At 40.7% G+C, this 16,709-nt stretch overlaps 1 protein-coding gene across 1 annotated transcript; it reads right to left on the bottom strand.

Moving 5' to 3' along the window:
* Window positions 1-805: 805 nt before the first annotated feature.
* On the bottom strand, window positions 806-14,792 carry kcnk4a (potassium channel, subfamily K, member 4a). The gene is made up of 8 exons (XM_030739679.1): window positions 14,652-14,792; window positions 11,730-11,892; window positions 10,320-10,725; window positions 9,055-9,172; window positions 6,620-6,780; window positions 5,328-5,514; window positions 3,205-3,341; window positions 806-3,117 (listed from the first exon to the last, which is right to left on the bottom strand). Exons 3-8 carry the CDS (start codon window positions 10,506-10,508, stop codon window positions 2,032-2,034), a joined length of 1,878 nt encoding a protein of 625 aa, XP_030595539.1. The 5' UTR covers window positions 10,509-10,725; window positions 11,730-11,892; window positions 14,652-14,792; the 3' UTR covers window positions 806-2,031.
* Window positions 14,793-16,709: the final 1,917 nt, after the last annotated feature.

Genomic DNA, 16,709 nt, shown 5'->3' with positions numbered 1-16,709 from the left:
CATTAACTCTCCCAACTGTGATTTATGCACACTTAATACTTTAGGATCATTTATGCATATGTATTGGGATTGTCTGAGTGTGGCGGCTTTCTGGAGACCAATCTCCACCACTTTGAGTGGTTTGCTTCATGTCAACATTCTGTTACTCCTACTCAATGATGATTCCAAATTAGGGATCTCCTCTCATCAAGAACGTTTACTATGGGCTGGCCTTATGGCAGCTAAGAAGATGTTGGCACTGCGATGGCAACCACCACACATATTCCCATGGCAACAGTGGGCCAATTCTTTCTTAGAAATTGTTATGATGGAGCGATCAGTAGCCAGGATGCATGCAGCAAGTCAGAAAAGAATGAGAGCATGGGATGCCGCTTATGCTCTGGTTAAAGAAAAAGTGCAACACAATTCTTTGTAAACATCTAATTTGGTGACTGTATGTTCTATTTTCTGCTACTTAATTGTATCTTTATTTTCATTATTGCTATTGTTCTGCGATCTGGGGTGGGTGGGGTTGGGGTCACCGTGGGGGGGTATGTGTGTATGTTCTATATTTAAGTGCCTTATTTCACTCCTTTACATGATGTTGTATTTGTTTGTATTTTGTGTGGATTCACAATAAAAATAAAAATAATTGACCAAAATAAATAAATAAAGTAGAAAACCCAAATGTAAAATTTTTATTGACATTAAAAGTGACAGAAAACTCCACCTGGACCCTTTAAAGAATTTGTCACAGTTGCAGAATAAAGACTTACAGTTAATGTCTGATAACAGTGTGTAATAAAGGTCACTTTAATGGGTCGCTTTAAGATATATCTGAGAAAGTTCAACTGGAAGAAAAACAGGAAGTTAAAGACTTTTACACAAGTAAAAACAAAACTTGCCATTATTCAGAAAATTAAACAAACAAACAAAAAAGCCAAGAGGAAAGAGGACACAAGCAGAACATTACCAACAGTGATTTAAGGACACTTGATTGCAAAGTTGGTATGTGCCACAAACTGAACTCAAATAACTTTGGTGTGACTGTAACAGGTTTATACCGTCAGAGTTTTTTATAACTCTTTTTAACACAAAATATTCAGGAGAAGTTTAATGAACCAGCATATCAGAGATCCTTCAGGAGTCAGTTTTTCTTTCTCCCTAATACAACTGACACCTTCAGGACCTGTATGACAGCACCCCATGTTGGGCTGGTGCTGGGCTGATGAAGAATCATGGCTCTGCTGTGCTCTGAAACAGATGTGCTGTTGTTGTGGTTTTGGTTTTCCACCCACTGCAGGATTTTCCCCTAGGAATTTTTTTTCAAGTCGTGGTGGTAAGCCACCCAGATCCTGACGCATGGTGTCTTTTGATCAATTTAGTTAGTACATGACGACCTCACACACTTTAAATATATGCCATTTACTGTTCAAAAACACATCCCCGGATGTTTTTCCCTGTTCGCTGTCCCTTTTAATGTTCCATTTCATAAAGCTTTTTTTTTTTTTTCTCATGTTAAAGGAAGTGGTCTTCTTTTAGGCGAGGTGGCTGACAGCTTCTATAAATGGCTGTGTAAACCCGGTGCTGAATTCAAAGCTCATAGTCACGCCCCAAAAGTTAGCCTCACAAAGCCAGATTAAATCTGAGATTTAGTTCTGAGTCAGTCTGCCGAGAATTGAGTGAGCTCAGCAGCTCAAAACAAAGCAGATAATTATGTTTAATGACATCTGGGTAATGAAGTGACTCACTGAGTCCTGAAACTTGTTTACACCAGGTGTGGTTCATTTAAAGTTGCATGATTCCCCTCACTGAAAGGCAGGAATATCTCTTTGTTTAGATGCACAATGTCAGAGCAACCTAGTAACTCAAATCCGGCTTATATTGCTTTAGGCACACTAGCAGCAACAACTAAGTAATAAAGCAATATTGTTGAAGTGGTTTTGTGAGGCTAACTATAAATACACACACACACAGAAAAAATCCAGAACAGCAGCATGTGTCTTCTAGCTGGTAGTAGTGTAAACCCACAGGCCTGGACTTTGGTGATCGTCAGAGTGTAGGAGCTACATCTGTCCGGTTCTCGGGTAGTGACAGGTCTGAAAGAGAGGAGTCTGGAGGTGGTGTTGGAGGATTGGATGGTGGCCGCATGTCATTGCTGGGCCTCCTCACCTGCAGCAGGCTCCACCTGTGTGATAGCTGCCTCCTCATGCTCTTCCTCTTAGGCTTTCGAGACCGTCTCCTCTTCTCCTCGCTCGTCGTGGATTGGGGGCGGTCGCTCAGGGTGTCTGAGGACTCATCGATGTATGCCAAGTTTTCACCAAAGAAGTCGAGCAGCTGGCAGCCTCGTGAGGAGGAGGGGGTGATGTCAGGGGAGGGAAGGAGGACTTGGGGGATGGACGGGGGCACAGGGGAGGAGTGAGATGGAAAACTAGGGTCAGGTGCGGGTTCGTGGCTTCTGTTTAGTGGAGATTCACAGTTCTTTTCTGGAATCAGTTCATCCTTCCCCTCTGATGTGTCCATGTGTACAGCTCTCACTCCTCGCTCCTCCATGCTGCTGACGGTACAGCACGGCTGGAACTTGCTGGAACTTGGGGAGAAAGACAAGGAGACTGAGGAGCCATCTGACCTGGAGTCAAACGCAGACTCAGATCCAAAGAGTGATCCTTCCTGCATATGTGCACCTGCAATGTCTAGCTGTGAAGCAGAGCGGGTCACAGGGACGGAGAATGAGCGGGATAGCAGGTGAGGAAACGACCTACCCTGCCTCTGCAGAACCACAGCAGGATCAACCCTGAATCCCACTGTTGCTTTCAGGACCATTCCTCCTCCAGCCACACTCACCTGTGCCCTTGGGTTGATTGCCATCGCCCTTTCCAGGGATGGATTGTCCTGCAGCTCGCTCATGGAGCTAGATAGGCCAGCCCTATGACTCGGCAAGTGTCCATTCTCAGATCCCCCTCGTGCCCAGTATCCCAGTGTACCCTGGGCTCCCCGGCGGATGTGTCGCCGCTCACTTCGTTTCCAGCGTCGACGTTGCAGGAGGAAGGGGTCATTGAATTCCAAAGGGTTTGGGATGCGGAAATCCTTGGACATGTTCTGCGTCCAGTCTGTTGCGTGGGCCCTCAGCCCCTCCATCTGAGTGGGAGACAGATTAACATTTCAATATTGAAGTTAAGAGACAAGATTAAGTGTCTCTTGGTTAACATTTCTGCTGTCTCTCACCTCAGCACGGGTCTTCTCAGACAGCACCCTTAGCCACTTGCCTATCATGGTGAGGATAGAGGCAAAGTAGGCAAGACCAAACACTATCCACAGCAACACCAGAAGCTTGAAGAAGCTGTCGTCTTCATTACCTCCAACTGAATATAAAGAAAGTTAGCTTAATTTCATGTGATGTTCCAGTGCTCCACCACAAGCCAAATATATTCAAAGAAAAGAATAGAAAAACTATCTGTGTTTGAGTCAATTAAGCAACCAATGGCTCCAGCTATGATTGTATACATATGTGGAAAAATCCAGTATTAGAGCATAAATAAAGGTTCACATTTCTTAACTTGGATCTCAGACTGATGCAATTAGAGAGCAAATATTTAATAACTGTGATTCCAGCAGCATCTATTTAAAGTCAATAACAAAACTGTTCTTTGTGAAATATCAGTGTTCAGAACCTGCAACCTGGTTTGCTATAAAAGGGCACATAGCACAAGTGCCCGTTATTTCACTAAGATAACCCAGCCAAAAAAAAAAAAAAAAAAGCAGTGTCTATTCCAACATTTACTCACAATCTAGCACAACAGTATGGAGCTACACTAGATTGCCATAAGTATTTGCTTGTCTGCATATGAACTTGAGTGAGTAATCCATTGGGTTTAATATGATGTCAGCCCACCCTTTGCAGCTATAACAGCTTCAACTCTTCTGGGAAGGCTTTCCACAAGGTTTAGGATTGTTTATGGGAATTTTTGACCATTCTTCCAGAAGCACATTTCTGAAGTCAGACACTGATGTTGTCTGAAGGCAGCATAAAGTTTGGAGGTCTGTAGCGATTGTCTCTGCAGAAAGTTGTTGACCTCTGTGCACTATGCGCCTCAGCATTCGCTGACACCACTCTGTGATTTTATACAGCCTACCACTTTGTGGCTGAGTTGCTGTTGCTCTCAATCACTTCCACTTTTTAATAATACAACTAACAGTTGACTGTGGAATATTTAGCATTGAGGAAATTTCACAGCTGGACTTCTCTGGAGCTTGAAAAAAGGCGACTGGACTTCTTTTTGTTTCTTGAAGATGTTTCACCGCTCATCCGAAAGACTTCTTCAGTTCTCAAACCAAATGGTGGAGAGACCCAGGTATTTAAACCCCTGTGGGCATAGTCATCTGCAGGTGGTTATGACCCTCTATTGTTCATGTGCATAATCACATGTGCCAAGGTGTGAAAGGAGGCATGGGCCATTACAATCAGTGGTTTCAGATGAAACCAATTTAGGACTTCACTCCATTGTTTCATGTGACCTACTGAGGTCACTGGAACAAAGGTATGAATGTAAGCAGGGGAAAGTTGGTGACGTAATCCACCTCCTCTGTTCATTATTATACTTAGAAAATATCACACTTTTGATTACGGTCGCTATCATTTATTTATCTGCCACACCTTAAAGGCCGGTCCGTGGAAATATTGTCTAACACTAAACCAGTTCGTGGCTCAAAAAAGGTTGGGGACCACTGCCACAGACTAAAGAAGGGCACATTTCAGGCCAGATTGAAGTGAAATAATTTCTATTGATTTAATATTGTCAGTGATAAATGACCTAAAAATAGACTGATCGATTGGGAGTGTAAAACAGGCTAAGCAGATTTAGACCAAATATAAGAGCCTTTATTTTTTGTTACTACGCAGTTCATTTTGTAGTGATGTAACTTTGCTGCACAGCTTTCTTCAGCAGTACAGGCTGAAAAAACTACACTACAACACTATTAAACTGAAACTCTGAACATAACCTGCTCCAGACCAGGCTTTATGTTTAGCAGATGATGACTTGATGAGGTAAAAAGAGATCCACATTCATGACAGGGAAAACTGACTTGAAGCTCGATATTAAGCTTATTTAAGTATTTAAGCACCTTGTGGCGACTGTTTGTTGTGATTTGGTGCTATATAAATTAAATTGAACTGAATACTTCACTAATCCATTAATCATGATTCATAGTACAACCGTCAAGCACTGAACAAGAAAAGCATGTTGCCTGACTGTTTAAAATGAGACATGAGGTTTTATTTTGTGTGTGTGTGTGTGTGTGTGTGTGTGTGTGTGTGTGTGTGTGTGTGTGTGTGTGTGTGTACGTACCTGGTACATAGTCTCCAAAGCCAACAGTGGTAAGAGTGATGACCACAAAATAGAGCGACTCCAGGAAAGACCAGTCCTCCACTTTCTGAAACACGACTGTTGGCACAGCGAGGAAGATCAGACAGCCAATTAGGATGGAGAGGACTGCTGAGGTCACACGCACCGTAGTGGGCCCAACTTTACGTTTCTATGAGAGAGAAAGATGGAAGCAAATACAGATGCAGAATAAATCAAAATCAACACAGTTATACATTTCAAACAAAAGTGCAAGAATTAAACTAGATTAATAAAAAGAAGGCAAAGAATCATCTGGATTCAGACTGAATGCCGATGTGATCCGTGTTGATCAGCCATTTTTCAGTCCATGCTGACATCTTCATCACATTGACTGAAGATGTCATAGCAGGGCAGTTATTATTTGCTTTTCATTGCCTATAGTGACCATGGTACCCTTGAACAAGGCTCCTGTAGGGCTGCTCGAAGCTGCAGCTATAGTGCCGATAACAGCTCTGCTTGTTCAACTGATCTGCACTATAATGCAAGTTTTAGATAGAAATTCACTTACAAAGACCGTTTTTGTGATTTAAAAAAATTTTTTTTTGCATCTGTGGAGGAGAATTAAGAGCTTTATAATAAGAAAGGCTTTATTTGGCAGTTTTATGTTATTCATCTATTTAAAAGAATCAGGCAGAATAAATCCATTCACTCTCTATTTTCTGCTGCGTCACAGGAGCAGAAGTCTGAGCCAACACATCCAGACGTTCCTCTCCACAGCCACCACCTCCAGCTCTTCTGGTAGGACACCAGGGGATTCCCAGGTCAGCTGAGAGACATAATATCTGCAGCATGTCCTGGGTCTGCCCTGGGTTCTCCTCCTAGTTGGATATCTCAAAATACGTCAAAATCTGATGCCTGAACCACCCCAACTGGTTCCTTTTGATGTTAAGCAGTAGCGACTTCTTCTGAGCCTCTCCCAAATGACCAAGCTCCTCATTCTATCTCTAAGGCTGAGCCCAGATATCCTTCAGAGGAAACTATTTTCTGCCACTTGTACCCACAGCATACTCAACACTCTCTTCACCACAACAGACCAGCAGACTCTGTGCCAATCCATGAAATTCTTTAATTCCTCCACTAGGGGCAGATATCTTGTTCTTGTACAGTTCTAACCTGTAACTCGTACAGAACAAATTATTTACTGTGTACAGCACTGATAAGAAGACTGTGCCTTGTAGGTTTATTCAGATGGGACTCCTCAGCCTTGGCTGATGGGCAGGACAGACCATTCTCACCAGGAAGAGGGTCTCAATCCTGGCCACAGCTTTCCGCAGCACGGTGCCCATGTGGTCACCCACTCCAGCAAGGAGGATGCCAAACATGGGGATGCCCACCAAGGCGTAGCACACGCAGAACAACTGGCCGTACCACGTCCGAGGGGAGAGGTTCCCAAAACCTGTTACAAGAATAAATAAATCAAAAACACATGCAGCTAATTATAAAAGCTGACATGCATGTACATTTTACAGAGGATCCTTATGAAGTTATGTTAATTAGAAGGGCTTATCAGACAATATACATGAGCTATGATTCTACAGTTTATGAATACTTTATAACTCAGTCAACACTGATCCTATTTTATTCCAGATAAGCAATGTGTCTTTAAAACAAGGCCATAAATAAGCTCTAGTCTGCCATTTTTCAGGCCAGGAAAAAAAACACCTGCAGGCTAAATCCCTGAAAATTTAGATGAGACCAAAATACGAGGGTGGGCTGAAAAGTTCATAGGCTGACCACAGTGCAATGGTCAAACTTGACCAAATGTGTGTTATTATTAGTATTATTAAGGCTAATCTTGTTTGTTGATTTTATATTATATATATATATATATATATATATATATATATATATATATATATATATATATATATATATATATATATATATATATATATATATATATATTCTCAATAGTGTAAATTATTATATTTATATTTATAATAACTGCGGCTGCTGTTACACCCAAATTTCCCCTCTGTGGGACAATAAAGGATGTTTCTTCTTCTTTCTTCTTCAAAAGGATGTTTCTTCTTCTTTCTTCTTCAAAAGGATGTTTCTTCTTCTTATTATTATTCAACATAGTTTCCCCTGTGGTCCACACACTTCTTCCATCAGTGTTGCAGTGCTTGGATTCCCGTGTTATTGAAGCTCTCATTCTGGCCCTCAAAAAAGTCCTCAAAAGTATCGGACCAATGATGACCTCATCATTGGTCCCATACTGCTTCCGAGCCAAGTGTTTTTTCATGTTTGGAAACAGAAAATAGTCAGATGGTGCCAAAGCAGGAGAATATAGAGGGTGATCAACCAGCTCAAACCCACAGCAGCCATTGCAAGCACAGACTCGTGTGCAGGAGCGTTGTCCTGGTGAAACAGGACTCCTTTCATCAGTTTTCCAGGCCATTTTGACTTGATTGCCTTTTGCAGCTGCCTCAGCAAGTTGGCATAGTATTCTCCATTGATATTATGGCCTTTTTAAGGTAGTCAACGAACACGATGCCCGTTGCATCCCAGAAGATGGAGCCCATCACCTTCCCTACCGATGACACCACCTTGGCCTCCTTTGGTGGGGGAGGAGACGTGTGTTTCCACTGCATGGTCTGCCGTTTGGTCTCTGGCTCAAAGTGGTGAACCCAACATTCAACTTGGGTGAGGAAATGTTCAATAAAACCGTCTGGATTTGCTTCAAAAAGTGCCAAGTTCACCTGTGGCATGACCAGCCTGGTGAATGTGAATGAATGAAGGTTTTATTGCCATCTGGGTGAACAGGTTCACACATTGGAAATTGCAATTAACAGAGCACCCATCCAAGAATACAACAAACACAAACACAACACGGGGGGACAGGTGTCCTGAGGTTATGCAGCCGAGTGCAGCGCTACCTTTACAGTTCCCCGAAAAAGACATCATGGGGTAGTTAGGTTAAAAAAAAAGTCATCTGGTACGGTGCTCAAAATGAGCACCATACCAGGGTCCAAAAAAACCACCTTAGCAAAGCATATTTGCACATTTAAAGCCACTTTAAATGTGCACTTTTGGTGCACTTTTGATCAGGCGTCAAAAGTCGTGGCACCCACTGAGCAGAAACCTTTGACATGCCAAGTTCGTTATGCAGAATGTTCTCAACTCATTCACAGCAGATGGCTACAGCATTAGCTATCTGATTAACAGTTAAATGGCTGTCATCCATCACCATGTGGTGAACACAGTCAATGTTTTCTTGGGTGGTGACTGTGGCAGGACGTCCGGACCTTGGGTCATGTTCAAGTCTCTCCCTAACCCCTTTTTCTGCAGAGAATTGATAACACCACGGTGCCAAATTTTATCCATTTTCAAAAAATGTCTCTAGTACTACTTTTCAGGTCCTCAATTCTGTATCCAATGTGGGTTTATCTGGAAAGAAAACATGCAGTTGGAATCAGTAAAGGTTGAATTTAAGGCATGCCAAATTTACTGTATCATAACTGCTCCTTAGTCAGCCTACGAACTTTTCAGCCCACCCTCGTACATTTAAATGCTTCAGGAAAAACAATGTGGGCTACCCTTTCTCAGAAAAGCTTGTTTTCCTATCGTCTCAGTGGTGTGTCAGGTATATCATTTTGCCACTCAGAGAGCATTTTCTAGGACAGTCTTCAAAGTTTCCCCTGCAGGTGAGCTCTGCGACGTACAGTACCTATGGTGGTGATGATGGTGCCACAGAAGAAGCAGGCAGAGGCGATGTCCCAGCGGGTGGTCAAATTGGCAGGCAGGGTTCTCACATCCAGGCCTGCGTCGACTGCGGACATCAAAACCTGCAGGTGTGGGAGGAATTTCAGTTGTAAATATATGAATTCATCTAAGTTAAAATGTACAAAAAGAGGATGCTTATTTATTCCTATCACATTGTGGGTGTATTTCTAATACACTGAGCTCAGTATAGAATTGTTTTAAAATTTCCATAAACACTCCTAAACCTTGTGGAAAGCCTTCCCAGAAGAGTTGAAGCTGTTATAAGTACAAAGGGTGGGCCAACATCATATTAAACCCTATGGATTAAGAATGGGATGTCACTCAAGTGCATATGCATGTGAAGACAGACGAGTGAATACTTTTGGCAGTTCAGAGTATTTATTTATTTATTTAATCAGAATGTTTCATTTGTTGTTAATCTAACAGACTGAAAGCTTGAGCCTTCTGATGCCACACTTTGAAATATTTACTCATTAATCTCATACAGTGTGCACTTTAAATCAGCTCAACTAAGCTCACAGAACTGCATTTAGGTGGAACCAAATGTAACAAGCCTTAAAAATATATACGCATATAGTGCTATGTACTTTGATTAGCCCCTTATCGCACATGGGTGATATGACCCCAGCAAGTTTATCTGAAATGAACTTTTTGAAGTTTTCCTCTTATGAACGATCAGAGAACAGATCAAACATGCAGGGTTCCAATGCCTGTTTCTGTTCCTTTACATCAAAGATATTAATTTGGGGCAGTTTTTCTATTGGAACAATGATATATCCCATTATGCTGATGCTCAGTGTAAGCAGTAGAAAATAATGTTCTGAAGAAGAAAAGATTTTGGCTTTAAATGGTGGCACTTTGACTGGGGGGTAGAATTGATTAAACTGCAGTTTTAAAACACTGTTTCTCAATCCTGAGCTTTAGTTCTGATGAGTTTAAAATGGTAGAAAAATTAACACAAATTAAGATGCACTGCATTTTGACCCACCCCTATTTACATGGAGGGCCTGCAACTCTATAAATTTTCACAAGTATGATGGTAAAATTTTGCACGGTTTAATTAAATATACTAAAGTTATTGTACAAAACCCCCCAGATGATTCTGAAAGGGTGAAATTTGGTTGCTTTCATAAGGAATAACATATTTCAGAGTTGTTTAAATGTGTTTGAGTGGGATAATAAGAGTGAGCTCAGTGTGTCCACTGATACCTTCACAAGCTTGTGAAAGTCCAACTCGGTGACACATGAGTTATTAATGAGGAAATCTTGTTTGGTTTTAAGCAGGTTTTTATGTGCCTGGCTCTCTTTGGGCTTCTCCAGGGTGACAAAAACAAATGCTCCCATCACCAGGTACAACATGACTCCCACCAGCAGGGTGGTGAGGGTAGTGCACTGCATTTTCTCCCCGTCAACCTTCCTGCCCCTCCAGGGTTAGAGGGTCCCAGCTCAGAGGTCCAGATCTGGTCGGGATCTCAGTCAGGATACACTTGGATGCGGCTGGCCATAAACAGGACGTTCCTTTAGAGAGGTGCTATATGGAGCACGGACGTGTCCAGAAAAGCAACACAAGTGTTTTTGGAAGACATCTGTACATTAGACCCAAACCTGAGAGTCACTGACAAAAACAAAAACAACAACAACAAAAAAAAAAAAATGTGAGAGCCACTGACATGATGGAGAACAAGAACTTTCACTTAATGATCCTTTTATTAGTGTGATGGTGCATTAGAGATGGCATACAGTATGAATTTGTTTCAGAACTGTTGCACTAAATGCTTTATGTGTGTACCCTGCTACATGTACACTGACTCACTGGTCTCATTAACATTCAACTAGTCTATATTGGCCAAAAAGAGAGCAATTACTGATGTAATATTTATTATAAGAAGATGAATACGTGATATAAGCCATCTTCATTCCAGTTTATAGTATTATAAGGCTTCAGCTGTCTGTGTGGGTGGGTACATCCTAACACTACACAAGGTTTTCTTAGAAAATTGCCCTTTAAATGCTTTTTGCATGAAACAGACTGTAGATTTTGGGGGATTTTGCACCCGTCTCTCAAACCCTCAGGCAAGACTAAGAGGTGAGGGACAAAGGGGAATTCATGATGTTGCACTTTGCAAAATTGACAACAGCGTGTTACAAGACCAGTGTGAGCTGGTTCATGAAAATGGCACGCCATAGACCAACACTTGTTTGCCAGGTGAGTCTGGATTTTTTGGTCTTCTTCTGCATGAGTGTAAAATGCAAAGGAGGTTAATATAAATATCAGCCCTAATTTCAGGTCACAGAGAAGATTGTCCAGTTGTTTCCTCAGGCTAAGCTGAAGATGGTATATAAAATGAGTAGAAGGAGCCTTTTAAATCTTCAGGTAAACAAATCTGCTTAGATAAGGATAATTTCCACTGACGCAGTGTGTGACGTTACTGAAGTTTGGACCTGTTTAACTTGGAACATGAGAACAAACCATATCTTTAATCCAAATCGAGATGTGTGTGATCACAGTCTAATATAGCAATAGTGAGTTTGTCCTATTGAGAGCAGCTGTTCAAAATGCTTTATGTAGTTTCCACGATAACAAATGTTTTATAACCAAGAAAATAATGAAGACAGTACCTTAAACTCACTGGAGTCAGAAGCTCATCCCATGTTAAAATTCTACAAATCAGCTGACAGAAATATCAAGACTCCTTTTTCTTCCTTTGCTGCTCGCTCTGTGATGCCTCCAATGTCAGAGTTCAGGCATGGAGGATTGTGTGTCCATTTCCTTCCCTGAACACTTTTAAGTGCACAAAAGTACAGACTTGGTTAGGTTAACGATCATGTATCTTAAGGGTAAATGTATCAGAACAGTTCCAAGCTGGCATATTTCCTTGTTTCTCTTTCTACGCATGACTTTAAATAAATGTTCTCATTGCTGGGTGTTTGTCATAATAACCAGGGAAAAACTGACACACACCAGGCGACCCTGCCAGTGGGCGCACAAACGATTATGTTCTGCCAGAACTCCAAAGATACATCTTGACATTAATCGAAAACATGCTTAGGTCTTATCTTCATTTGGTTACTTTGAACCAAGTTTACCTTTGAGTCAGACACCCAGACAAACAGGACTGGGATTTAGGAGCTTCATGCTCTGGGTTGACTGGCCCTGGTCGTCTCCCCATTGGACCTTGACAGTGTTCTGAGACTTCCCAGAGTCTGGCCAACTGTTAGCATTCTGTGCTAATGGACTGCTGGCTTTGGTTTGTGTGGACAGCCTCACTCTCTGTCTCTGGCGTCAACACTGACAGATTATTAGTTATCACTGTCTAAACCTACACAGGCATATTTTTATATTTTGCTAAGATGTTAAGTGAGGGGGGGCCTTGGAGAGAGACGGCTCGTGTCTGACAGGCTGTGATCTAATCCCAAGATAAACAGTGCGGCAGGTGGGGTAATAAATCATGAGGTGAGCTGTTTGGAAAGGCGCACAAAGCTGCGACAAGATGTGTATGTGTTGGTCTTAAGTTTACACGTAAGGCATAAAAATCTTACCAAACTGGATTCAACTAAAGTAGGTTTTCAAACTCTACTGAAAAAAAGTTCACATCCTATGCTTTTTGTCGTTCATTTTCAGTTATGGCGCAGAGCCTCTGGAATGCCCTACCATTTCATATTAGAACTGCTCGACTGTTTCTACATTTAAGTCGTTGCTCAAGACCCATTTCTTCTCTCTGGCTTTTAATTCGAGCTAATCTTGACACTTTATATTTATTACGTTTTATTTTGTTTGGATCTTTGTTGTTTTTCTTTTATGTATGGCCTTTTATTTTTTGGTTGCCTGTAAAGCACTCAGGTTGTTTAAATGTGCTATAGAGATAAATTTGACATTAAGTATTAAAAAAAAAACAAAAACAAAAAAAACCTTCTAATTTACTTCACCTGGCTCACTGCTGACCCCACATTCTCACAGCTTAAGAAACACAGGACTACAGAAACAGAAAACACATAAAACTGCTGCAAACTTTCCTCTGAATATGATCAGTCCTGAATTTGACCCTCAATATTCAGCTTGTGGTGCTGCATCTCTAAAATCCCCTTAAATGTTCCTCCAGTCAAACACGTGTTTAGTTAACTTTGGAGATTTGAGCTCAATCTTTTTTTTTCCTTGTGTGCTCAACCTGAATCTCTGCTTAACACATGTACAAAGAACAAGGATTTTGAGAGTTAAGAAAACAGTGTGTGGCCTGTAACATACAAATCTAAAGTGGAAACTAGAAATTCTCAGTAAAGCAGGAGAATTCTGTCACACTATAAAAATGAACAATGCACTTTGTAAGGAGAGGAGAAGGTAACTGAATTTTTTGGGGTATTTTTGTCTTAAAACATGTTTGAGTGAGGGATCTTAAAAATTATTCTATCTAAATTCTTATGATTCTAATGTTAAACTCAAGGGCCCAGTTTCCCATACAGGGATTATGTCTAATCCTGGACTAAATACTTTTTCCTATTGTGGTCTTCATTGACTTTTTCCTTTTAGTCTACTAGTTTCAGAAGAAAATGTTTTACTTCTTTCTGGAGTCTGTGAGACTAAGCATTAATAGTCCTAAAATAAGTCTACTTGGTTTTCTGTTAAAGGAGTTTCATAAGAATTCATAACCATTTGTTCAGGTCAGAAGTTTCTCTCTCCAGGGTCTAACCGATCCAAAAATATTAATAACATTACATTGTACAAAAACTTGATTTTTAAATGACTGGGTTATATTAACAAAAAAAAAAAAAAAAAAAAAAAAAAAGGACACAGCAAAGATAATGTCAGCAAGACACTGGGGCTTTAGTGACTGTACAGTTTCTAATGTGCCAAATGAACACAGAAGTACAATTTGTGACGACTACTCTGCCACAGATGGAGAAACAAAGATGTTCTCTCACCCATAATCCTGAATCAATCTCCAGAGATGAATAGGATTGTCTATGGGTAAGACTGTAGTATCTACTGAAGAATTTACAGTGTGAGAAGAAAATAAAGCTCTTTTAGATGTAATTACCCCACCAAAGAATTTCCCTTTTTTACAGTGAGCCAGCACTGACGTCAGAAGGAGATCACAGGGTACGACTCTGGATCTCTGGTTTCATGCTCTGGGAAAGAATGATCCACAGAAATAATGACAGGACTGTTTGGGGCTACAGAAGCAGTATAAAAAAATAAACTGGCTGACATATTTCTTTGAGGCAATAAATCAAAGAAATATTTCCAATGAAACGCTTATCAAACAGAGTGGATGCACTGCAGGAACACATGCATAAATCAGAAGAGTGACATTTCGCTGTTAAATTAATATTTTGTCTGTAGTGTCAGTGTTGAGACCAGGAAAGGTGGAGCAGGAGACGGATCATCTCTTTTTACATCAGTGTGACAGTCTATACATGTAAAGTGAACCTTAAACCATGCATGAAATGACAAAAGTGAAATCAGATCAGTCGTTCTTTAAAAAAAAAAATACTAACATTATAGCAGGCAGTAGCTTTCCTGAAAGATACTGTTGCACATCTTACCTTCAGTTTGGAGAAATGTTGCTATCCAAGTTCATGCAGTACAAGCTGTCTCACCATTCAGCACTGAAGGAGCTCTGTGTGTATGTGTGTGTGTGTTGTGAAAAGGCACTTGTGCATGTGTGTTTTCTCCTTGGAAGGTGTTTCCCCATTCTCGTGACTCTACATCACTCTGACAGAGGACAGCAGATTGTATAAGGAGGAGGAGGAGAAGGGGAAGATAAAGGGGCGAGGCGTGAGAGTGGATGAGAAGTCCATTACAGTGCTGAGTGTGATTAAGTGCCATCATTGCAGAGGAAGAGCAGAGGGCCCGGAGTTTCCTGAGCTGGATCTGGGTGTGGGGGCTTGGCTCTAAATCCTTCATCTCTTGATTCTCTGTCTTTTTAAGAAGTAGAAACACTTGTTTCTTCACAGTCAGAGTAATGGTTGACAGTTTTTCATTCACTTGACGCAGAACTGCAATAAAACAGGCTCTACAGTTGGAAAAAGACTAACTCTTTAGTTTACTCTATAAGTGCTTGATTTAAGTCTGCTCCTTGTACACTTTCAGCACCTCGTCAACAACAAATTTGTGACCGAGAGGCAAAGGGAGAGGACTTTGGTAACTGCGGAAATACTTATGTGATTTAACCAAGATATTCCACTTAAAAAACACTTTGAGGCTCTCTTCATTGGACCGTGGCACTCATTTAGACTTAATTGTAGACAAGCAGTTTAAAAAAAAAAAAAAAAAGAAAATCTCACACAGCTGACCAAATAGACCTAATATCACAGCGTGAAATACAAAGCACACACCCCAACACAGTGCTCAGAAAGACAGCGGTTAAATAAAAGCACACCTTTTATTCTAGTTGCAAACACAACACAGATACATTCACATAAAGGTGTCCAAAACAAGGCAACAAATACACTTTAAGTTTCCCCACTCAGGGTCAGACAATCCTGCTACGGTGACAAAAGACTACAAATCCAAGAGTTTTGAAGACATCTGAGACCCAGATGAGGTGGGTGTTTGCGTGTGTGACAACTTTGCACACAAGAAGTACTCTACCTCTAAATAAAATGTAAACATAAAAAGAAAACTCACTCAATTTTAACACAAATGTGACAAACTAAAAATCACTGAAAGACAGCACAGCCAGCTTTAAAGGATAGATTCACCATTTTTATAAAGTATACTTTAAAATTATACTCATGGCTTATTATCTAGATTAACAAATAAATGGCCACTTTGCCCTGTCCTTAACTGTTCCTAAACATTTCATAAATGGCTAAGTTGAAATAAAAAAAAAAATTGGCAGCCTGACTTATTCTGAAATTCCCTTTTTGTTTTTATTCAAGTGCAGATCATCCTCACCTTTGTCTGGGTTTTTTTTTTTTTTTTTTAACTTATAAACACTAATTTTGAAAAACTGATCAAGTGGTGGGTCACACCAGGATGTAAAAATCCTTCTTTAATGGATTGCAGTGGATGCATATTTGCACTGAAGCTATGTAAAGCAACACAATATTTCTGCATTTTCTTTATTTTTGGTACATTTTGGCACAAACATTTTGGCCCAGAAATCTCAAAACAAAGTACGCAATCATAATTTATTGTCCTACTGATGATAAATTTTGATTGTAAACTGGTTTACATTATTCACTTTCATTTAACTTCCTTAAAAACAGAAACTGTCTGCAGTTAGGAGACGAGTCCATGATACAAATACATCTTCAGAATAAAGTGTGGATTTAAACTAAGGTGAGGGAGACTTTGGGTCTCGGCATTCATGTGAGCATTACTTTGACTCGTACCACCCACCTTAACATTGTTGCCCATCCCCATTGCACTGAGAAACTTGCCATTAACAACTTGAGTAGCATGACAAGCCTTCTAAATTTCCCATGTACCAATCCAATCAAGAAGCCACAGGATATGATAAAAATCCGGATCCACAGAGGCCCCACCCAAATGATCTGCTGCCAACATCCTGGTGCCATACACCATGGACACCCCAGAGATTGAGTCTATGCTCAGAGCTTTGTTGAAGGCAAGAGGTGGATCTTATTGTGGCTGAA

The sequence above is a fragment of the Archocentrus centrarchus genome, chromosome 10, assembly GCF_007364275.1.
Source record: "Archocentrus centrarchus isolate MPI-CPG fArcCen1 chromosome 10, fArcCen1, whole genome shotgun sequence".
Taxonomy (NCBI): domain Eukaryota; kingdom Metazoa; phylum Chordata; class Actinopteri; order Cichliformes; family Cichlidae; genus Archocentrus; species Archocentrus centrarchus.
Note: the sequence above shows the minus strand (reverse complement) of the source record. Positions and strands in the feature narration are given on the sequence as shown.

Coding starts and splice junctions, on each gene's coding strand:
- kcnk4a (XM_030739679.1), bottom strand. CDS start 10,508: ATGCAGTGCACTACCCTCACCACCCTGCTGGTGGGAGTCATGTTGTAC. Junction 9,173..10,319: donor ACTTTCACAAGCTTGTGAAG/GTATCAGTGGAC, acceptor CCACACCTGCAG/GTTTTGATGTCCGCAGTCGA. Junction 3,342..5,327: donor CTTTGGAGACTATGTACCAG/GTACGTACACAC, acceptor CTTTATATTCAG/TTGGAGGTAATGAAGACGAC.